Here is a 25480-nt window from a genome sequence, read left to right on the forward strand (position 1 = left end):
TGTCATTGTCAAGGTCTGTACCATAATCTATGTAACCAATAAACTTATTTCCACAAAATTCAACATGTTTCCTTATGGCAATCTCATCAAATGACATGGCACAAAGCAATTTCTTACCTTTGCTAGTGAGTTCCTGACTTTTTATTCTAAGTGCCATTGCTGCTTCTTTACTGAAACCAGGATCCCCATCAACAACACTGTACCATTTTCTTAATGTTCGTGGATGTGGCAGTGATGTTTTAAAATTTTTCCTTACATAGCTATATGCCTTGCTACTGTAAAAATTTAGTGTTAGAGCAAAGGTCCGAAGAGCTGCTGGATACATATTTGCTTCTTTACCTTTACTGACACATTGGAGCAACTCCGAAGTACCAGGTGGCAGCAAAAAAAATGGTTCAAATGGCTCTGAGCACTATGGGACTTAACAGTTGTGGTCATCAATCCCCTAGAACTTAGAACTACTTAAACCTAACTAACCTAAGGACATCACACACATCCATGCCTGAGGCAGGATTCGAACCAGCGACCGTAGCAGTCGCGCGGTTCCAGACTGCGCGCCTAGAACCATGAGACCACCGCGGCCGGCAGGTGGCAGCATCTGATAGCAAAAAGCCACATCATTTAAGCATAAGTATTCCAACCTGCAATCATTTATACATTTTAAAAATGACAGGCATTGTAAATATACTTGCCTTTAGTAAATTAGCCAGGGATTCATTTATAACACGATTATTTTCAAGATTATTTATCAAAGATTTCAAAGACAAGACTTTCTTCTTCATCCCACGAGATGACCGCTGCAAATTCTTTAACTTTCTGGCTTTGATGCTAATCTGCCGTCTTGCCACATCTATCACTTTTTCTGCTATGCCAGGAGTGCACAAATCGCTATTTGAAAAGTCCCCAATATACCTGAAACTTTTGTTTTTCGGGGTGTTCGTTTCCATATCGCATAACGTCACTGTAAACAAATCAAAAATGCATGTTTTGAGGTATAATTTGTGGGCGAAGCATGTCTGAAATGGCACTTAACGTAACGTGCTACAGTTCTATTCTAATATAATATTTTACTAACTCGCAGTTGTTACACACATTCTAAGAACATTCAGACTTACAGGCATTGGAAGCACAGATTTCTGAAGACGAGGCATCATCTAACGAACGCCTTCTAGAGTGTGATTTTGGAGCTTAGGCTCCTTCGATTTCATATGCTCCGGAAAATCGAAAAGTGTCGGGATAGCATCACTACTTAGCCAATTCCCTCCAGTTTTAGCCCTATACAAACATCGGGTTTAAAAATGACAGGCATTGTAAATACAAATTATAAATATACATTGTAAATAATAACTAACCTATCAAAACATTTCTCCTCGAAGTGTTTCGAGCAATGGCGCGTATGTGCAGACGGCTTAAAGTTTTTCCGCTTCACGGCCTGTATCCAAAGCTGTCTTCAGTTTTCATCCTTAAGGAACCTATGAGTAGGAACGCGAAACAGTTATACTTACTTCTGTAACCGAATTATCACAGATACTTTCCAAAATGTAGTATGAGTCTGACTTTACAGGCACCACTTTCAACACTTTAATTTACGTGATATTCTATTTCAAGTGTATAAAACATATAAAAGTCACTTCAGGTGATTTCAATAAACGCATCCGCACTATCATAGAAACACTTACACGTGAAATGCAATGCCATTTCCCCCGACAAAACGCTGAGTACAGCCATAAGCGCAACACGTAACAACCATGTTTCGCCAACATTCACGTGACTTCAGCCCAGAGGTGTTGGAGCCGCGAAAATGACGTCAGGGCCAGTCGAAGGCTAAACTGCGATTTTCCGATGTCAGTGATTTCTGTGAATGCTACTTTTCAGTATCTGTTATTCTTAGCTGTGATTTGTCGCAGTTAAGGAATCCAGATGATGTATCCCTCCGCACTCTACCACTGCGATTTCTGCTACTTCCGCGATTTCTGCGACTTCTGCGATTTCTGCTAGTCCTGCGATTTCTGCCTCTTCTGCGATTTCTGTGACTTACCACCGTATGAAAAAGTTACATTTGTCCACACAGAAAATTGCATCTCAACAAAACTGTCAGTAGTAAGTATGTTTTACGTTTGTTCTTCTGTTGGCTTTAATTTTGTATTAAAGAAACAACTGAAAATATTAGTAGTGTAATTAATATGTATGTAGCCATACAGTACCGTAATAGTTCGTGTTTAGAAAATGAATTCTGACATATTGTTATGTTTACCGGTACCCGAACTACATTTCAGTCACTCAGTAAAGTGATAATTCAAAATATCATTGTCAGCAGATCTGGAGAAATTGCCACTGCGTCTTTAGACTGTCTGTGTCAGACGAGAGGTTAGTTTCCAAGTGTTTCGATGAACTTAATTACTTATGTGAGGTCGTTCTTGTAAATGTGAAATACACCCCATTGAGTGGCTTTCATTACAGCAAATATTAGCAAACACTACTCTGTCAATTACAATGCTTGTAATTAATGCCACCAAATATGTTTAATAATCCTCATGATTTTGCAGATGCAGTTCCGACTGATTACTGGTTGCTGTATGTATCTGTGCACATCAATGCTCTTGAGAGAGAATCATGAAGATTCAGGACAGCTCTTAGAGGATTTGCAGCTTAAAAGTGCCATAATTATGAAATAAGTGTGCAGAATGAGTGATTAAACTGTGTTTTATTGAAGTTGTTATGCGATATTAAAGGAATAATAAATGTTAAATACAGTGAGTGAATAATGAAAATCTCATTTTCCACATGTTAAGCCGTCCTATACCCGCAAATTTTCCGCCATTTATATATTGGTAAACACTTGTTGGAGAGTGACACAACGCCCCCTCCCCCACCCTTGCCGCGCAATCTTGGTGTGACACTGACCTGTAAAATATCCTGAGGTCTAGAATTTGCATTTGGAGGCTGTTGATATGAAATTGAGAAGTACATATCTTCTAGTTAAATCAGGAGAAGTTTAAGTGCAGTACTTCAAAGTAACACAGGAAAAGCTTACTTATGTAGGTGGTTGTAGTGTCGGCAAAACGTCCTTGTATCTGCAGTTGTCGTGTAGAACACCAGGTGTAAAACTTTTCTCCAGAGTCTTGAACTGTGTCGGAACAAAAGTGAGGCATTCATATGACTCAATACTACTGTTTTCATTCATTACACTTACACTGAGTTCTGCTGTGTTAACATTGGAGAAGTCCTGTAGGCATGTGGAGTATTAACCAACACTGTCATATTGGAAGAAGAATCAAACACATTTTTTAAGTTACTTGATATTTTCAGGAGAAAAAGTCAATGTTGCTTCTTATTAATTTAATACATTCAGAGTCACAGCTGTGTTTGACCAACCTTAACTGGTGCTGAAGTGCATCTCATTTATATGCACACACAGCACATCGCTCTCGTGAGGCACAAGGCTCTCATAACGAAGTACGAACGTCGGTCAACAGATGGCACTAGAAAAAGAATGTTTACTGCGCTTTTTAGTTGCTACTTGCGATTTCTAGTTGCGATTTGTCACAGAAATCGCAGCTGGGCACCATAGCGAATCGCAGGGATGAGTGTAGTACGAACTTTGGCCAACAGATGGCACTGTTAACTGCGCTTTTTAGTTGCTACTTGTTACTGAAATCGCAGAGAGTTCGTACGAACTTCGGCCAAAAGATGGCTCATGGCGTTGAATGTGAAAACTAAGCTACTTGCGACTGCTAACTGTGACTGAAATCACAGTTAAATTATGTAAAGTTGTTATTGTGATATCTGTGACTTCTCGATCACTGTGATTTCTAACGCGATTTCCTGCCCACCACTATGTTGTTGACTGATCTTAATCTGGCGCCGTCTCGTGGTTTTGAGGAAATGTGTGTGTTGCATCTTCCAGGTAATAAATAAGCCTTTAGAAAGTACAAACATGAATAAATGAAATATGAAAATTTGTTTGGGGATTAATTTAACGCGGCACGTCTTTTCTGCTATGATAACAGCTGATTTTGATGTGTTTTGTCGCCCATATCTTGTGATGACGCTGTGGTAACTATTCCTGACACTATTTTTTTCCATTTTTTAATAGGCGCGCATGAGTGGGATTTTACTCAGTATTTAATGGCGAACATTACCTGTGGTGCCCATGGTGACAGTCTGGGACGATGTGTGAATGTTGTATGTAATTTTTTCAGGTTATGTTCGTCACAACCAAGCACCTGGGTTATGTTCAGTGAGCTTATGAGTTTTCGAATTGCGAAACGTAGGTAGATGGTTCTTAAACAAGTAGTCTGCTGCACTTCGTGTCTACATGGTTCATCCATTACGAAAAATGCTAGGTCGAGATTGTAAAGCGTCCAGTTCAGTGCTTTCTGTTTTTCGCCTGTCCGGTAAAATCGCTACGTGTATCTTCGCAAAACAAACTTTGAGATTGTGAGGTGTTGTCAGAAGTTACTGAAGCAGTTTGTCCACGTAAAGACCTCTAGAGAAAGTGAATGTCAATTTTGTGTACTTCGTGACTGATGGAAAAGGCGGACATTAAAGTTCGCACATTTACCATGTTAGCATGGTTATGTTGACTTGCTCAGCCTTAATAATGTTTGTGAATATAGTTTTCTGTGATCCGATGCATGGATATGGCTGCTACCGTTCAGCAATTTTAAAAGTGCCAACTCTTACATGATTTCATGATTTGGGCATGTTCGCATGAAAGGAGATGCTTTAGAAGGAATTAGTTGTGTCCCATTTTCTGTTTGTTTTCAGTGTGCTTTTATTATTTATCTACATTTTCTTCCATAGTGTAGTAAATCGCATGTAAATACCAGTGTGTTGCAGTGTGTGGGTTTTAATGCATTCTTGTATAAGAATATCGTGACATTATTTAGGAAGTGGCAGAAAATTTGGCCAGGACGAGGTATTAATTAACTGAAGTCTAATTTCTTTAACAAAAAGCATTACACATCATCAGAACTCATCAGAGCATTTGTCATGATATGGTTAATAGGAAATGGTTTCACTGAATTAGTTGTGTAACAGAAAACTAAACGATGTTAAATCTTGATGGTAATCAAGAATCAGAAGTTACATAGTGCAGTGTATATGTTTTTCTTCAGTGAGCAGGTAAAGATTGCAGAGTATCGGTGCTTACTCCAATTGCATATTCACTGGTGGGTGAACATTGTTTGTGTATCAGACTAAAATTAAACAATACAGCAAACAGAGTGTAGAATGAAATGTTTGGTTTTATTCAGTAATTTCACTACAATTTATTGGTTGCTTTAATTGATGACCATGCTGAAGTTAGTGTACTCACAAAAAATACACATCTTTCATAATTCTCTGTGGGACAGTATGTCATAAGCCAGTATCACAAAGGAGCAGTAGCAACAATTGATACTACTTAGTTTCTATTGAATGTGATTTTAAGATTGAGTGTTATGTCTCTTCATAACCTGAGAAATGTAAACGAGTTGATATCACTGAACAGTCTTTTCCTCGTCCACTGTTGAACTTTTTCCTGTGTAAAAACCCATTTTCTATGCACTCAGTAGGCAAGTGAAACTACTGCCTTTGAGTTGTACATGATGGTAACATGAGTAAAACTGTTTTTATCTGATTGCTTGTTTTTCAGATGTATAGAATTGCAGCTATGGACCAGAAGCCACCTGTGTGGATGAAAAAAGAGGAAACAGATGAAGTACCATCGAAGTCAGGCTCCATGGTAAGTGGCTTACTTCTATTTCTTACCAATGTTTCATTAATTTCTTTGTGCAGTATGGTGTGTGAATACATGCAATTCATGTCATACTGCTGGAACCATGAGTAATACAGTCTACTAAAAAAAAAAAAAGTTTTTCAGTGCTAAACATCATTTTTCACAGTGTGTTGAAATGAGCCTTGTGTTAAACATTACGTGGAATTGAGGCAAGGATTAAAAGTTAATGTTCAATAAACAGGGAAAATTTTTTAGTGCCCCACCCAATTATACTGATAAGATCATTGCCTTAAATTGGTTTATATTCTGCTGTGATGTACTTCTTTTAAATGACAATCTGAATGCACACCTTAAGAACAACTGCGAATATAGTGGATGTTAGCAGTGCCACTAAATTTAAGAATGGGACACATGCCATAAGTGCATTATTTTAGCATACCATAGAGTTGAATAAGAATTATAATTTCTTTATTGATTATTCAAAATAAATACTTTGTAAATAATATTCATGTGACATTTATGTGGTAACTACTATGAGAAGTAAGTTTCATTGTTATATTTGCATTAAATGTGGACTCTGAATATGTAAACAAAGTGTAAGTAGGACTGACAGCAGTTAAGTTCAATTTCAGATGGATGTCATTCAGAGACATAAATTGTTACTCAGCATGTATCTGCAGAATTAATTTGTATGCTGGCAGCAAAGTTTTGATGAAGCCATGAGGTTACACATTAAATAGTGACATGTTTGTTCACAACCACTTCCTACATTTACTGCACATTGTTATAAATATTGTTTTTAAAATTGTAAGGTTGTTACTATTACTGGTGTAAATAATATTACATATACATGTCACTTGAAATTTGATGCAGTGCAGAATAATTTGAAGGTTGTCAACTATTAGCAGGTAAACAATTTCACCGGGTGCCAGTGGTTCTTTTAACCTGCCAGGCAGCATTGAGGTTCCTGACCCTATCTGCACTGAAAAAATCTGTTTGCTCTGACATCCATCTTAGGTGCAACTGCAGAAGTATTTTGACAGCATTAAAATAGCATTTGTATTGGAATATAAATGAGTGCTATCCACCTTGGACACTGGGCTCAACTTCAGAAGCATTGGATAGCTTTAATGCAGCATTTGCATTTGATTATATGCAAGTGCTTCATTGTAGTTTGTACAAATGGGGTGTAAAGCTTGTGATTAATTTGACCAGCCATATCATAACAGTAATCCTAAACCATCTCTGTGGTGTGATTACAGGAATGTAAGTAAGTATACTAAATTTTATTAAACACAGTAATAGGGTGGTTAGAACCAACATAGCTGAAGCTTTGGCCTTTACCCTTGCTGTAATGATGGTTTGGCGTATGGCATGATACGTATGCACAACAACACATTACATGTGATTTATTTTGCAATTATGTTCTTTTTGTGGAATGAAAATTGTTGTGGTAGAAGGATATCTATACAACCCAACTGGCCTGTAAGGAAGTTCGGAGAACATCAACAAATGAGAATAAAAATTAATAGTTGTGGCGATGTAGTGATCTGTAGCAGAGCCTGACATGTAGGTTAATTTGAAATGTGTCAGTTCGTGACTTGTCAGAGCCAACAAATGGCATATCATCAGAATAAGTACGATTCTTGTGGTGGCATATATTTTAGGCCTGTTACATTTCTAGTCTGGTGAACATCACCACCATTTTTATAATGTCAGGAGTTAGTCCAGATAGATTCTACTGGCAGGTCAAAATTATCCAGTAAGTATTAGCAAAGAAACTGTATATTACAATTTGGCATTTTAAAAGAGTTGTGTTTCCAAATTAACTGAATATTTTAAAGGTCTAGAATGAACAAAAGGCAATTGAGTACTCATTGTCCTTGGACCTGAACCTCAAAGGTATTGAAAGGCCACATGAAGGTTAAAATTTGGTGTTAGAATCCCCCGCACTTGAAGCCTTGGTTGTGGTGATGGACTGATCTATAGTGCAGGTCGAGGGCTATGTTAGGTTGAAAGACAACAGTGTGGTTGTGAGCTGGCAAAGCCAACAAATGTGAAAACCAAATAAAGTTTGGGGTAACAAACTGACCAGTAGTACAGCCCCATGTTTACCAAAAAATGCAATGGGTGCCCAGAATGTAACTTTCACCTATATGAAGTCTTCTTACATTGCATGCCATGTTAGCTGATGGACTGAAGTTCCCTATGACCTTTAGAGATATTATATGAATTGAAAGCCACCTTCTTGCAAAACTAATTAAAACATAATTTTTGATTGGTGTATGTTTTGGGAATGAGGACATGCCAAAAAGTAGTGCCTCAGAATTTTTACGAGGGGGCACCCAAAGGAAACCGGATTGTTGTCATAAAAAATGTATTGATAAACCTTTTTTCAAAATTACTTCAGTCACCTTCAAAATACTCTCCATTACATGTGATGCACTTGTCAAGTCTCTTTTTCCCACTGTTGAAGCATGTTTGGAACTCTTCATGTTTGATATTGTCCAGTGCCCTTTGTGAAGCTGCTTTTACCGCCTCCACATCATCATCATAATGCTCCACTTTTAGCGTTTTCTTTTATTCGTGGAAATAGGAAAAAGTCGCACGGGGCTAGGTCCAGCGAATACGGAGTGTGGGGAATGACAGACCACCTCTTAGATGCCAAATAGTGGGTCACTCGTAAGGCCGTGTGTGCTGGAGCGTTGTCGTGATGCAAAAACCAGTCACCTGATCGCCAAAGTTCCGGGCGTTTCCTCCTCACATCCTCCTGCAGGCGCCTTGAAACATGCAAGTAAAAGTAGTGGTTAACAGTCTAGCCAGGGGATACGAGTTCCCGATGCACAATTCCACGAACATCAAAAAAGATGTCTTCTCATGTGACCTCACTTGCCTTGCTTTTTTTGGTCTGGGAGAGTTGGGAGTCCTCCACTGGCTTGACTCTTGCTTTGTTTCTGGGTCATACATGAAACACTAACTCTCATCCTGTGTAATGACTTTGTTCAAGAAGTTTGGATGACGTGCAATCTCTGTTTTCAAGTCCTGACACACATTCATGTGTGTGGTTTTTTGCTCCTGTGTGAGAAGGCGCAGAACAAATTTAGCAGCAACACGTCTCATGTGCAAATCCTCACTCAAAATCCACTGGCACGAGCTCCAACTGATTCCTATTTCTGCTGAAATTTGGTCGATTGTTTGGCGACGATCCTCGTTGATCTTTTGGCGGACCTTTTCAATGTTCTCATTTTGCGATGTTAAAGGGCATCCATAACGAGCTTGGTCTTCAACACACATCTCACCACGTTTAAAGTGCCCAAACCTCTCGAAAACCTGTGTGCGGCTCATAGTGTCCTCCTGGAAAGCTTCCTGGAGCATTTGGTGTGTCTCTGTTGCAGTTTTTTAAAGCAGGAAACAAAATTTCACCCACACTCCTTGTTCTTTTAAAGTTACCATAACGACTTCGCAGAGGTAGCCCGCCAACAGTCAGAGAAACACAATACCACACTTGCATATTCAGCTCTACACTGATGCCATCTGCACAGCTGTTTCATGAAGCTTTCTACTAACACCATCTAGCATGAGAACCCTGCACTACGTCTACAAATGGCAGCGCCCTCGGAGTCCGGTTTATTTTGGGTCCCCCCTCATATATGAATATTATTAAAGATTTTCAATTTAAACAAAATTCATTAACATGCTACATATTTATTCTTTGTGTTTATATATTTGTTTCTCAACATAGTCACCCTGGTGACAAACACCTTACTCCCAGTGAGATACCAGTTTGTTGGTACAATTATTGTAGAATGTTTGACTTTGTTGGCAGAACTACTGCCTCACCTCCTCTCAAAGCAATTCGTCTCTGTGAAAGTGAAGTCCTTGAAGATGTTTTTAGAGTTTTGGAAGCAGATGAAAATTCGTTGGGGTCAAGCCGGGACCGTGTGGAGGATGATCGATAATAATGAATCAAAGGTGTCAGACTATTGCTGGTGCCGGAAGGCTCATGTATGGTCTGGCATTGTCATACTGAAGAAGAGGGTGGGTGCTCCATGTGTGGATGGAATATTGAATTTGTGCTCTCTTTCCTGAGGGTTTTGTCATGTGCCGACGTAGTTACAAAACACACACACACACACACACACCCACACACACACACAGTGCAGTTTGGAGCACTCTAACAGCAGAGGGTTACAGCTGATATTGAGAACAGAATAAAAATTTAGGAGGCATTACTTCCCAGTATACCATTGTAATAAATAGATGCCTTTGACCATCCCTTCCTAAATTGTGGCATGATTCCCTTGGATTTGGGAAGCATCCATTTGGAAGTCATAATACTGAATGCATGTTCACTGATCATGCATATTCATTGACCAGTGACATACAGTCAATATAAACCTGTCCAGTCAATAGCAGTGTCCTCTGGTGAGGAATGACTGGTAGTCGGACACAGACACCATCCATGTACTATCAGTGAGCATGATGTCCATGTGTAGACTGGAGAAGGTGCGCAATGTGTCTGGTTTGACCTAGGGCAAATTGTGATTGCCCGGACACTCGGCATGAGCATTTCAGAAACTGTACAACTTGTTGAGTGTTTGAGGAGTGCTGTGGTGACTGTCCTCAACACGTGGTGAGTGTCTTCAACACGTGGTGAAACTAAGGTGAAACACATCCAGACATTGTGGTGTTGGGCAGCCACTCCTCATGACAGATGTTGGGCATCGATGGCTGGGCAGGACAGGTCGCGAACTGAGGTGGAACTAACATCAGTCTTCAATGTTGGGCAGAATACAAGCATATTTGAACAGAATAAACCAAACACTTATAACGATGGGTCTGTGCAGCCAATGACCTGTGCTTGTGCCAGTGTTATTGCCACAACATGACAACTATGACTGAAATAGCCATGTGACCATCAGCACTGGAGGTTGATACAGTGCCAGAGCATTGCATGGTCTGATGCAAGGCGATACCTTCCCCATCAAGCCAGTGAGAATGTGCGTATCCATCACATTCTAGGGGAGCAGCTCCTTGACACCTGTACCGTGGGGCAGAGACAAGTTGGTGGCAGCTGCATTATGCTCTGGGGAACATTGACGTGGGCAATCAAGGGATGAGTGGAGCTCATGCAAGGCATTGTCGGCCAAGGCATATTGTAAACTGGTTGCAGACCACATATACTTTTTCATGAGGATCCATATGTCCTGATGGCAGTGGCATTTTTCAATGAGATGCACTGTGATACAATGTTGGGAATGTAATAGTGGTTCGAGCAACACAGTGGTGATTTCCAGTTGATGTACTGGTTCCCCATGTCGCAAGATCTGTGCCTGATTGAACACATCTGGGATGTCATAGAACGTGGCATCAAAGCTCATTGCCCTGCCCCCCCCCCCCCCACTCACACACCCCTCAGAATTTATGGGAATTATGTGACCTACTCCTTTCAGTGACCTGCCAAGGCCCCACACAATGTGTTCCCACCTTTCTGTGCAAAAGATGGACATACTGGCTTTTAGGAAGGTGGTCATGATGGTCTAGCAGATCAGAGTATGGCAGTTCCCATTATTGAAGAAAAATGGTTTTGTTATGATGATGTTTATATAATATCATTGTTATCATTATTTGCATTAGTATATTTGTATTATTATTATATGCAGTCAGTTAATACAAAGATCAATTAACAACATTATTTTGTTGTATTCTTCCTATCTTCTGCCAAGTAGCTCTCTCCAATACATCCTCCTTGCATATGCCATGCCGCCTCATAGTTTCATTGATACTGTGTTTCCAAAACTTAAGTTGTCTACTGTGTTTCTGTCAGTAAGGTAGTTTCCAGTCAAAATCTAGTCTTTGGCTACCAATTATGTAGCGTTTTCAACAAATGACCATACCAGTTTAATGATTTTTCTTTCTGTGCTATCGCTGTTTCATTTGTCCTCATTTCAGCACTTATTCAATATGACTGGTTTTTTCAGTCTTGATATGCTAATGCTCCTACATAAATAACACAGTTCCAGGACTTTTTCTTCTTCTGAGACCAACATGTATAATCCATAGTTCTTACTGACAGCATAGGACTGGTGTAACCTTTAGCCTAGGCACTCTTTTCTTTCTGTTAGAAATGTTCTTGTCCCATGAAAAGGAATTAATGATGTTGGAATAGTATTAAATGGTGTGCCAAGGTAGGGTGTATGTTTGTTTTTTTAATAATTGTATCAGAAATAAGTGTTCAGTGAAATGAAAGGTTTTGATGTTACTGTTGTTTTAGAAAAGTGTTAATAGTGGCAGGATAATCTTGAATGAGGGAAAATGCAGGAGAGGACAAACTGAAGTTGCTGTGTTAAAATTAAGTGACGGTGAAGATTTTAACATTATATACTGGCAGTAGGTAGGGGAGTGCACATTGTTGAACCAGTAGGGGCCAGTGTAGTGAACCACATGACTGAAGCATTCAAGGAACCGTGTCATTATAAACTGAAATACATTTATACATTCAATAATTACAGGAGTCACAAAACACCATGGAGCGATTTTCAGGATTGCAGAACATGTACACTATGCCCCATCACCTAACAAGAACCAACGTTGTAATTTTGCCCAGCATTATTGCCCTAGAATTTTCATGAGTAATATTTTTATTTTTGATGTATTGTCTGAAGATTTGAAGTAATGGTGTTGGAAACACATGTTAGTTATTAATGAAGTTCAGTGGTGATTGTTAAGAGTATAATGGGAAAAATAAATGACAAGAATGGCGGCAAATGAAACAAATGACCAATCTGATTTGGGCTTGTTGGACAGCTGTGAAATTGGAGGGGAAGATATTGTTACATACAGTACTACACCTTCCTCAGGGTTGTGCAAAGATCATAAAAAGCTGAAAGTGTCTAGTATTAAAGTGAAACCATAAAATAAAATTAAAACATTAATGTGTTTAACAAGGTGAGGGATGGAAGAACCTAGAAGAAGGAGGAATTGCAGGTTGATCAGATGATAAGGTTGAAGATCAGAAGGCACAGTGGCTAAAGGAGAAGGAAGAATGGCAGGCTCAGCAGATAAGAAGAGGAAGATTGAAAGGTACAGTGGCTAAAGGAGAAAGAAGAACTTAGAGAATGTATGAAAAGCAGATAGTAGAGAATATGGAAATTGTCAGTAGTCGATAGGCCAGAACAAAGACAAATAATTCTGGAACAAACAGCCAGGAAAGAATTTCTGAATTGGGTGCAGGACTACAAAATCAGATTGAAACAGATGGATATACAGGGAGGGAAGTCCAGGTGAATACATATATAGGTAAGAAATAAAATGTGTTTGCCAAAATTGAGAAGACTGTAGTGGAAACACATGAAATATGATGGGCTCTATAACAAAGTGTAAACTATGAAGTGTGAAATCACCAAGAATAACAACAAGATTGAAGAAATCATAGAGGAATGTGCTAAAAAGACAGTTTCACAGCTATGTAGCATACGTAGTGGAGCTACAGTCATAGGGTATCAAGACTCAAGAATGCCAAGTTTTATCCAAATGGTTCAATCCATATTGTCACACATTTAGCTAAGTTTAGAGGAGGCTAATGGGATTTGTTGAACTGTAGAGCAGCTCACTTTCAGTACAAGGAAGGTAACAGAAGATGTAGTTGCCAGGTGCACTCGTGTAGGAATGATGGTAGAAAGCTACACAGATTTTGAGAAGAAATACAGTGAGATAATTTTGACTTTAGAGAGTGGACCAAAATCCTAGAAATAATCTGTGGTTTTGAAAGAAGAATGAAACAGGAACAAAATGGGGAAGCAGAATTGAACAAAAGGTCCCTGACCATTTCAAGAACACCAGATGTGTAACTGTTGTATACACTGATCAACACCCACGTGGTAATGAAATTTGCTTTATTAGGTGTAGCCAGGACGCCACTTAATTTTACAACAGATAACCTTCTTTGGAAAATAAAAAGGTTTTTCTCCTGCCGAAAAATTTTGTATCGTAACATGAATATACAACCTTAATAAAATTGACTTTTATAACTGAACTGATTTTACGTTCCTTGGTAATGCTCTCTCGATGCTCTTCCATGGATGCCGAGGTGTTAGTCGGGCGCCGCTTCCGGGTCGAAGACTGGCGTATTGAAGACGGGCACCTGGCTGATACGGCTGCGACGATGTTTCCTCATGGCAGCAGTCTGCAGTGGGTCGAAAGACGCCTGTTTGCTTTCCTGCCAGCTATTTAACCTGGCAGCTCTAGTCTTTCTCCGCGGATTCTGTCGTGAGGATTGGCGTCCGTTGGCAATACTCTATTGGCGGATGGTGATGTCATTGTATTACTATCCGTGCCGGAAAAAGGGGTTGCGCGCGTCCGTATTCCGCGGCTGCTTTCATGTTTGGTGGGAACCGCCTCTAGTGCCGGCTGGCGGAACAAGCCAGAACTATGTTGCAGGTGCGGCTTATTCTGCAGCGGTACCCACCCATTTTATTTGCATGGCTGTGCACGCCACGGCAGTAACTAAGAAGAAAAGATGCAACAAAAAGTGATGTCAGAAGGGAGAAAAAATAATAAAGCACTTGGTGCATGTGTGAAGCAGGGCTATCCACTCCTTCAATGCAACAAGCTGTGCCGGGTTTATACATAAACTCTGTGCAGACGTAGGATGAGTCTGCTCTTTCCTCACAAATGCAACCAACTACAAGACGCACCACCAGACATGGCTCAGCACATGTACGGGGTAAGGTCATCACACAATAAGGCATGCTGCCAGTGCTGGTTGACATACAGGAATATTGACCTCCGTCTGCTTGTGTTACAGCACCTGTCTATGGATGAAGAAACATGTCTTCATGCAAATAAACAAAATTATTCTGTGTGTGTGAAGTGAATTTTAAGGTTATTTACATTTTTTGTTTTATGTAATATGAGGCCACTCACCATGGAACACATCTGTGGCCACCAGGTTGGCATTCCCCAAGGTATCATTCACCAAGGCAAGACAAGTACTTACGAATAGTAGCAGACAACAGCAGCAACACATCCTTCTGTGTACCTGCCAGACTCCAGCAGGCTCACGAGTGGCACCAGTATCATCTGCCAACAAACCAGGCACCTGATGGTGGTGCCACGAACACAGCACATTTCATCTGCATGCCATATGACACTTGTTCACATGTTACATGACACCTCACAGAAACCCTTTCACCAGATTACTTATGATACTACAGGGCAGCTAGCTGATAGTGCTCACAATTCGGGCTCAATGCCAGCTCCACCCTACACCTCATCTGTGCCCTACACCTCATCTGCGCCCCCACGCATTTCCTCCCCCCCTCCCTTCCCCCCCCCCCCCCCCTTCGATGGAGCCTAGACCGTGGATTAGGACCTACCTATTCCAGGGACATAAGGTCTCTGCCATACCTATGGTTTTCCGGTGTCTTCTATCTGCTGACCTTGCAGAGTTTCAGGGTGCCACCATTTTCTACACTGATGGTTCTAAGATGATAGATAAGTTGGGATACGCTTTCACATCTCGTGCTAGCTTAGAACACCATTTATTTTCAGGATCATGTAGTGTCTTCACAGCAGAGCTTCTAGCCATTCACAGAGCATTTTGTTTATGAGGCCTTCGTCCACAGTGTTTTAATTTGTGCCAACTCAATCAGCAACCTGCAAGCTATCAACTGATGCTACACCCATCACCCTTTGGTCTCTGCTACCTATTGCCTTTCCTCTGTCCATGGCCGTGCCACCTGCTCAGATGTCTTTCTCTGGGTCCCAAGTCATGTGGGCATCCCAAGGGAATGAACTGGCTGACTGTTTGGCTAGAAAAGCATTTACGCCTCATTCCCTTCTGTGACTCCAGCTGCAGATCAGTGGATCTATGTCAAATCTCTCTCTGCCCAAAAGTGGAATGACATCTGGTGCACTTCTGCTCCCTGTAATAAACTCTGCACAATCAGTGATCTACTGCAGTTTGGCACTCTTCCTTCTGCTCTTCTGGGAAGGAGTCCAGTGTTTCATGCCGTTTATGCATTGGTGTTACCAGGCTCCACCCATTGTTTGCTTCTGTGAAACAAATCACCCTCACAATGTGGTTCTGAAGCTGAACTGACGGTATCCCACATATTGGTGGGATGTCCCCTTTTTTTGGCCTTTTGTGCTAAGTACAGCCTTCCAGATACTTACTTTAATTTTAATTTTACCAGACAATTCATGCTTGGTTGAGCTGGTCCTCAGTTTCCTCCATGAAAGTGGTTTTTATTTCGAAATATAATGTTCTGCATTTGTAGTGGAGCAGGGCAGGATGGTTGCGGTTGTGACCCCCCCCCCCCCCCCCCTCTCTCTCTCTCTCTCTCTCTCTCTCTCTCTCTCTCTCTCTCTCTCTCTCTCTCTTTATGTCTTCTCAGTCTGGGGCCCCGTCTCTCTCCCGTAGCTCATTGTTAGCTTCGTTAGTGGCAGTCTTAAGCACCACTCAGATCACTGATGGGATGTTAACCCACTACTGTGATCAAGGACTCCACCAAAGAAACCACCCAGCGTGTGCACTCACTGAGATGGACACAAGTCTGGATACTGGCTCTACCACATTGTATAACATCAATCAGACACCAGAAAAGGACACCAAGTTGCACAACAGTGAGCCACTTGATCAGCTAAAGGGAAAGACATTATCATTGTACCAGAAGTGAATGTTATTTCCTGTTTCATGCCAGAACAGTGAACATTTCATTTATGTCTTTAATGATAAAGTGCTTCTGTTTTTTGCAACCTGCGGACCAGCATTATTATGTGCTGCCCTTGCCACCTCATAAAGACCAAGACATAAGAGTTTATTATTTTCCTACAGATTATTGACACAAATGTCTGCAAAGAGTATGTAAAATTAGAACTTAATTGTGTCTTAGGGTTTGTATTAGGTGTTTCTGGAGGTACAATATTTTAGTACCCTCACAATATGTGTAGGGCCTAATATTTTGGCACATTTGAGTTGTTACCAAAGTAATATTTCATTTTTTCCTGCTAGTAGTATATCCTGCTTTTATTAACAGATAGTTTCTTGATGCAGGGAGCCTGACTTTCTGCATTAAGTTGATTTGATTGATACTCTTTAGAAAATAAATAATATTAGAATGTCACCTAATAAAAGGGAATGTGTGAGTAATGGATGATTTTCATAATGGCACTGTAATAGTGGTGCATGATGGCATAGTGAATCATTAACATCATCAGTTAGTGGAAATTGTAATTCCCTGCCCTGAACGCTTTATTGTTTTTCCTTTGCTTCCTAAATTTTTGGACAAGTCTGGAAAAAGATGTAGAAGGGAATGTAAGAGTAGTGTGGAGTTCTTTGTATTATGTTTGGAGTGGAGTTACAGCTAGTGTGATGGGTGGTTTAACATAGAATTTTTTGATGTTAGAAAAGTAATAGGAGTGCTAAGTAAATAAGTGTTAAATATTTGTGTGTGCATTAATTGTTTGTTATCAGAAATAAGTGTTCAGTGAAGAAAAAGGTTTTGATTTAACTGTTATAGACATACCACGATTCTGATCTTAAAAGTAGGAAGAGTGGTGTGGTACATGACAGTTCAGTTTCTTCTCCCTCAAACAGTAGCGTACATTGTATTCTCTTACTTGATATGAACAACATTGATTTTAATGTTTCAGATTTTAGCTTTATTATTTTATTTGATAATGCTACCACTATTTACATGTGGAGATTATGAAACTAGAAAATGTGATTGAAAATAATAGCAGAGGGAAAGGGCTGAAATGCAAGATCATAATGAATTTTCAGATGTTTTGTCATTAATGAGTTGTACAAGTTTTTGCACTCTGGAGGGAACACTTTGCCAGATCTACGGAGTGCTTACAATTAAACTTTCCATATTTAACATATTATGACATGGAATTTAATTACCATTCAAGTACCAAACTTGGTTGCATTAATGTCAAGGACAAAGGGAAGAGAAATAATGCAGAATCTATTCAGTTGAAGCACTTTTGATGGGCTGCTACGGAACATCATACCATTACATATGGGCACTACTACTGCTACAAAAGGGGCTCAGTATGGCACCCATCAGTGTCCAGAAGAGTCTGAATGCGCAGGATTGCATTGTGCACAGCCGAATGAAGCGTGTCCATAGGTATGCTGGCTACCTCTCTTGATATGCTGGGCTTCATATCAGCACGTGTGTGTGTTCCCCCTGGCAAACTCTGTCCTTCAGGTAGCCCCATGACCAGAAATCACAGGGAAAGTAATCAGGTGATCATGCTGGTGAAGCATTTGAAACAGTCAACTGATAGTGCAATTGTTTCCAAATGTGTTTAGAAGAAGCAGATGAACTAAACGAGTAATGTTCGGTGGGGACCCATGTTGCATCAAAACTGTTGAGTTCAATGCATCTCTTCTATAGGTTGGGTATGACATGCTGGCAAAGCATATCACAGTAGTTTTGGCCAGTCACACTGCACATCTTTGCTCTGTGGGTGCCAATCTTTTTAAAAAAGAATGGGCCAATGATGACTAGCCGTGAAGTCACACGATATGGTGATACGTTCACCATACAAAGGAGCTTCATGCACAGTGATTGGAGGTGAAGATCCCCTCAATCAGCAGTTGTGTATGTTCACCTCACCTGTCAGAGAAAAATAAGTTTCATCTGTTCATAGGATGGTCCAGAGCCAGCCCTCATCAACTTCAGTGCTTTCGAGAAAGTGGAGAGTGAAGTCAATATGGCGTTGTGTGTCCTGTGGTGCAAGCTGCTGTATTATAGGGGTCTTGCGTGGATATCATTTGAGAATGGTCTAAAGCACCTTCAGTACAGTGAACCCTGGGATGTCCAACTGTCGTGGCACAGCACACACAGTGCTGTGGTGCAACTGGTCATCAGCCTCTTCCTGGAGTGATGCCCAGTTTTCCAGTTGATTTGAACTACTACTACTACATGCTCCACACAGCAGGTGGAAAAAGATGACCCTTTCATACCCTTTTAGCTGGCAATGTTCTCGAAGTGCAACTTCAGAGTTACTGTTGTTTTGATAATATGGAAATCATGCACCCCATACTTTCGACATTAACACTACCAAGTTTGGTACGTGTACAGTAATTAGATCCCATGTTATAATGTGTTAAATAGGGAAAGTTTAATTATAACCACCCAATACTAATTAATTGTTAAGAAGTACCATGGCTGAACTTAATATAGATGATAATTTATATAATATGTGGGGATTGTGACTGCTTAAATGCACTCATTACAGTTTGTTATTGTTCCCACAGGATCAGGTTTACCCATCCAGCATGAATGTAAAAGAAGAGTTGGAGGTTGGTGCGAATAAAGAGGTAATTTTAGAATTTATGTGACTGCATGGAATTAAGCATTGCTGAGTTGTGGTGAGAATAATGAGATGACTGACAAATGTGTATATACTCACAATAGCAGTCATGTTTTTGCTTTGGGGTAAACACGGTGGACTCACAGTATGCAAAATAGAATAATTTTTACACTTTATGCTATATGGATTTAAGCAATTATCTTTGAGGAGGTGAAGCAGTATAGCATGTATGTTTGTAGAATTGCTTCTTTACATTATAAGCATAAATAAGAATTAGATGAGATTGTGTTGATGAAGTGACTAAAATTGGTGCCAAGTGCAAGACTCAAACCATAATTTGTCTATGTGAACTCAAAATGGGATGTTTTTATTCACTATGCAATACTCCTGTGACAGTTACAGAATCATTAAAAAAAACTGCGCTCAGTGCAGAAATAACAGGTGATTTTAACCTACTGAGTAGAGACTAAGCAGCTAGTATGGACAGGCGGTCTTGTGATGTACATTTGAACAGTTTTCTGACAACACTCCTGAGCAGCTAGTTTGATAGCCCGTACACATTTGAAATATTTTAGACTTTGTTGCTATGAACAGGCTTTTCTTTATAGACAGTATCAGTACAGAGATGCATGAGTGAAGATGTCAGCACACTGACGATGGTTACCATAGTTAATGAATCCTTCAAGAAGGCTAGGAGAATAGCTTTGCTAGAAAGAGCAGATAAACAGTTGTTAGCATCCCACTTAGATGACAAGTGGATGTCATTTACTTCCAACATGATGTACATGAGGAATATTGGCAAACATTGAATGGACTTTAGAATGAGATTTTCACTTGCAGCAGAGTGTATGCTGATATGAAACTTCCTGGCAGATTCAAACTGTGTGCCGGACCGAGACTCAAACTCATGACCATTGCCTTCCATGGGCAAGAGCTCTACCATCTGAGCTTCCCAAGAACGACTCACACCCCGTCCTCATAGCTTCTCATTCTGGAAACATCCCCCAGGCTGTGGCTAAGCTGTGTCTCCACAATATCCTTTCTTTCAGCAGTGCTAGTTCTGCAAGGTTCGCAGGAGAGCTTCTGTAAAGTTTGGAAGGTAGGAGATAAGGTACTGGCAGAAGTGAAGCTGTGAGGACGGGGCATGAGTCGTGCTTGGGTAGCTCAGATGGTAGAGCCCTTGCCCTCAAAAGGCAAAGGTAACTGGAGTACAGACAGAAAATATCCACTGTGATTTAATAACAAAATTTGGTAAATGCTGACGAAGCAGACTGCTGTACTCCTGGTGAAATAAAGTACGCACGGTGAAGACAGGCAGAAGTTAGTGGAAATTGATGTGTCTGTAAAGTCTATGCATGAAGCATACAATTGCCACAATCATACTTCAGCAACAGATTTTGCTGAAAACACGAGACATTTCTGGTTCTACATAAAATCACTAAGTTAGTTGAAGGCTTCTATCCAGTCAATCATTGACCTGTCTGGTGTAGCTTTGGACTACAGCAACGGGAAAACTGAAGTTTTAAATTTCGCACAGGATCATACAAATGTACTGTTAGACTGTCACACAGACTCCTGTATTGGGGACATAGCAATGAGCCCCAGGTGTAGAGAAGCAGCTGGAATAATTGATAACAAAATAGTTGCCATGTCCGAATGGAATAACAAATCAGTTTTCCAGAGAGCACTCTACAGCATTGGCTCTGAACTTCATTTGCATTTAATACAAATATCTTGCCTAGTGCAAAGTCCCAAGTGGTTGGGAAAAGGTGCAGGTGACTTTCTTATATAGAGATGGTAGAAGAATATACCTGTGAAATGACATACCAATATCCTTAACAGTCATTTGCTCCAGAGTTCCTGAGAAAGTGCCTCAGAGATGTTTTATAAGACTGCTCTTAGCTTCTCTGTTGCTGTTTGCTGACGTTGTGGTGTACAGAAAGCTAATCATGTTGCAGATTCCATGTGGGATGCATCCTCATATGTTTTAGATTTGTAAAGCTCTTTTGCAAGGCTAATAAGTAGTTAACAGGGGTATGTGACAGAGCCAAGGATCGGTCATCTGCTTTTGTCACTGAGGGGAATAGTTGTGAAATGTCAGATAAAGTAAACATAAAACAGGTAAAGCTGTCACCAATCTGCAGGTTTTCAGCACTGCAGTTTTCTACTGTGGACAATCCTACTGGCTGTGGTATGAAATTGTTCTCTTTCTACCTGTGAACTGATTTATGCAGCCAATTACAAGGTACTTATAGTTTAATGAATAAAGATCTTCAGATTTGAAGCCTTGCACTTACCCATTGAGCCACTTACTACTAGAAAAGTGCAGAAGCATTTACCAATAAGGTCCAGAGTTACTCTCATTAAGTGTGAGTAGCATTTGACACATAATATTTGAAAAAAGAAACTAGAATAAATAGCTACATAATTTTAGATTCCATATGGGATACTCACCATAGATGCTGAACAAAGAGGAGGCCACATGATGTAAAAACATAGCTACCAGATTCAGTAAAAAATGTTTTGAACTGACCCCCGTCTCTGGCACTAGAATTGTTAATTTATTGGATAGTGGTTTGTCTTGTTATAGGAGGAGGCTAATGTCATTCCAGTTTGTAGGAAAAGCCAAAGGAAATTTGTACAAAACTACAGATGTATCTAGTAGATTTAAAAAAACCTTGTTGAATGATTTTGTAATTCTGTATGATGGCCTTTTCGAAAAAAATCGATTCTTCTGCAAGAATAGGACTGGGTCCCATAACCATTGATGATGGGGAATTGTTTACTATGCTTATTCCCAGTGCTGGCACAATGTAGTCAGCCCGTGAGAAACCAGGTTGTAGTTCTGAAATAGTGTCTGTGGGAAATGTAGCAAAGTACTCAGTATTGTTGATGTGCCTTTCAATGACTCAGCATATGTACTATGTAGTTGGTTGTTACCTTATGCCTTAAATTACATGCAAGCTGTAAGATATATTAGAACTGAACGATGCAAATAAATAGGTTTAAAGCACCCACCATTACCACAGGCAAACTAACAAATACTTTCTCATGTAATAAAGAAATGTCAAACAGTCACAACTAACACACATGGAATCAAAATAAATGTTTCCATAACTCTGTAGTTACGTGTGGTAAAAAATGTTTGAAGTATAGTGATATGTTTGCAACACAAACATATTATTGAATCTGAGAAGCTTAGTTTCACTAGTTTCTGAGGGGCTTGTTACCACCAGTGGCACGTGCTTTATTAAAGGATAATTATGGGTAAATGTAAAGTGGCTAGATATCCTCTGAAGGCTTTTAAGAAAAAGAGAAATGTTGAAAAGCGAAAGGTAGATGTTGCTACTGTAAACAATAAAGATGATAACCAAGTGTGTGAACCTAACCTTGCTGGTACACCTGCCCATTGCAATGAAAGTGAGAAGGAAAGTACTTCACAAAGGAAGCTTGGTTCAGTTAGTGAAAAGTATGAATTTTTTATGGGCAAATCAGATGTGAATGAAATATTTGATATGTCAGTTCTCAACAGAAATTTTGCGTATTGTGTAAGTGTATTCAGTGTAGTACAGTCAGTCTGGAACTTTCTACAAAAAAATCATGTAGGACTTTCCAGTGAAATGGAACTGGTGTGTGGTAAATGTTCATACATGACCCTCTTTTGGAACAGCATTCCAGTAATACCAAATGAAGAAAATGGTAGCGAAATCTATGAACACAACATAAGTTTCATTTATGCCTTGCATATAGTTGGTAGAGTGCTTCTGCAGGTGCAGTTTTCTGTGGCATGATAAATCATCCAAATCCCCCAGCCAAATTTATGAACAATAATACATTTATTGGGTCTAAAGTAGATGATGTCTATATAGAATCTGTGAAGAAAGCTGTGGAAGAGACAGTAATAGAATAAGGTTGTAATAGAGACTTCACTGCAGCATTCAATGGTACCTGGCATAAAGGGAGACACACATCTCTTCTGGGTGTAGTATCTGCCACCAGTACGTATACAGGAAAAGCTTTAGATGTAGCAGTAACATCTATATATTGTAGGTGTTCACAAAAAATATAGGTACACATGAAAATAATTGCACAGCTAACTGTAGTGGCAGTAGTGGAGGAGTGGAAGTGGCTGGTGTTAAAAGTATATTTCAACATTTTGTTGTTTGTGATAAAGCCTGACATGTGGATTACCTTGGCGACAGTGATTCTGAAAGTTTCAGACATGTTGAAGAACTGAAGCCCTATGGTGATGATGTTGTTGTGCAGAAATTTGTGTGTATTGGACAAATACAGAAACAAATGGGATCAGGACTTCGGTGACCGAAAACTTTGTACGAAAAAAGAAAGAAACTCGGTGATGGTAAAGGGTTGGGTGGGAAGGGAAGGTTAACTGACAATGTAATTGATAAAATACAGAACTATTATGGAATGGCTATTTGTCAACACACACACAGTGTAAATGAAATGAAGAAGGCTGTTTGGGCTCTTTATTTTCATAGTTTTCAACTGATGAAAGTTCCCCCAAACAGTTGTAAGTACACCAAGGGATTGCTAACTGGTGAAGTGTACACTCATAAACATACGCTGCCCTGTGCAGTAATGGATGTGATGAAACCTGTTTTCAGATACTTAGCACCATCTGAACTTTTAAAAAAGTATCTTCATGGAAAAAAACTCAAAACCCCAATGAAAGTGTAAATAATGTTATATGGTCAAGAATCCCCAAGAATGTGTTTGTTGGATTCAAATCACTTCACTTTGGTGTGTGTTGATGCTGTTGCTACTTTCAGAGATGGCAACATTGTAAGGTGCAAAGTATCTCAGAATATGGGAATGAAGATAAGTTTCAATGTGGCAAGAACGATGTTGGCTTTAGCCATGAACATCTTTGGGCTATTATAGGGCTATAAATAGCCTAGAAATACAAGCCAGAGTAAACAGGAGGAGGAGAAAGACGAAGCTGGAGGAGAAGTTAACAGAAGATGAAGATAATTCATTCTATGAATCTGGAATGCACTAAAAAGCCAATCCAAACTTTGTCACTCGATTTGCAAAAGTTTTTTTTTTTCATACAAATAACATGTTTTCTCAGGATCTTCGTACCCAATTTGCTTCAAATTTTCAGGAAATGTTACACAGTACCTTCTGCATAATTTCACTCGACCTTTTTCCAAAAACCTGTATATTGTTGACTTTATAAATAAAAAATGGCACAAAAAAGTAGTGAATTTTCATTAAAATAGAAAAAATTAATCTCTAACAACTGAATTCAAATTCTTAAAAATCCCTGTGTTAAGTTGTAGCCAATACTCCAATAAATAATCTATAAAAATTTCAACTTCCTTGCTCAAATACTTTCTGAGAAAACACAGTTTGTGCTATTTTAATTGGAAGATACAGCTTTCTGGGGGGCTTTAAAGATATTAGCTGCCAATGGGCATTGATTTGCATCATTGAGGAAAGTTGAAAATTTGTGCCAGACCATGATTTGAACCCAGGTCTCATAGTCACAAGGCAGACACACTGACCACTACACCGTCCAGAGACAATGGTAATCTCAACTGCATGGACTACCCTAGCATGCGTATGTCAGACCCCAGTTCTCAACAAATTCACATACAACTGATGTAGTGCCCCTGCTCAATGTCCTCATTTTGCATGACATCTCACTGATTCCCACTAAAGTTTGAGCTATGTATCCATCTGCAGTGAAGTGCATAGTAGCCACTAATTGCAACATGATTATGATCTCTGGAGAAAAAAGGTTGCTTTGAATGACAACAAAGATTTGGAAATAGTGAAGATCTGCAGAAAGCTAGGTAACTATCAACTTTCATAATGATGATCTGTATCTGAATGCAAAAATATATTGCAAGTTTTCATAACACCAGTTGCTTTATTGATGCAAATTTACACATGCTAGTTTTATCACTTAAGAAATTACAAATAAAAAAAGTGCCCTAATTGTTCTGTGTTAGCATAGTATTTACAATGAATTGTGATGATATGGAATCATTTCAGGTGAAGTTCACTTAGTCTATCCAAGACACCACATTGAAACTGCTTTCAGTTGCTGCAGTTGAGGCTGGAATATAAGATAACATTTTCACTAGAATACCAACTTTGGGAAAAAGACTACAGTAAGGCTTCCACCACTCGAGCATATTTTCATTGTCACTGCCGTCCATTCGGTTTAAAAACAGGTCAGCTTCACCAGCGGGTAGAGCATAACACGGTCCACAGTAATTAATGTAGCACTCAGACTGAAAGTGTTGTCTTACAGCTCTGTCACCTCAAGTCGCGTTTAAAATTGTCAGTTTGAAATGCGCATAACATTGGAAGCACTCAAACTGAAAGCAAGTCAGCACTAGTACTACTACATGCATATACACGCAACAGACAGGCAGATACCATCCTGATTGGGTTTTA

At 39.7% G+C, this 25480-nt stretch overlaps 1 protein-coding gene and 1 long non-coding RNA gene across 4 annotated transcripts in view; one reads left to right on the plus strand and one right to left on the minus strand.

The window, feature by feature from the left end:
- Positions 1-698: 698 nt before the first annotated feature.
- LOC126108951 (uncharacterized) lies at positions 699-1758 on the minus strand. Its single transcript, XR_007523660.1, has 4 exons — positions 1680-1758; positions 1353-1472; positions 1116-1275; positions 699-961 (listed from the first exon to the last, which is right to left on the minus strand). It is a non-coding gene; the product is annotated as an uncharacterized LOC126108951 (long non-coding RNA).
- Positions 1759-3671: 1913 nt separating this feature from the next.
- LOC126108733 (uncharacterized) overlaps positions 3672-25480 on the plus strand; it is a 131424-nt gene continuing 109615 nt past the window's right edge. For 2 of the 3 annotated variants that reach the window (XM_049914071.1, XM_049914069.1), the window contains exons 1-3: positions 3672-3907; positions 5639-5728; positions 18996-19058. In XM_049914071.1, coding sequence (XP_049770028.1) covers positions 5639-5728; positions 18996-19058 — 153 coding nt within the window. In that variant the 5' untranslated portion in view covers positions 3672-3907. The remainder of the gene's footprint in view (positions 3908-5638; positions 5729-18995; positions 19059-25480) is intronic. The other variant, XM_049914070.1, reaches the window with a different exon arrangement.

This window comes from Schistocerca cancellata, chromosome 11, assembly GCF_023864275.1.
Source record: "Schistocerca cancellata isolate TAMUIC-IGC-003103 chromosome 11, iqSchCanc2.1, whole genome shotgun sequence".
In the NCBI taxonomy this organism is placed as follows: Eukaryota; Metazoa; Arthropoda; class Insecta; order Orthoptera; family Acrididae; genus Schistocerca; species Schistocerca cancellata.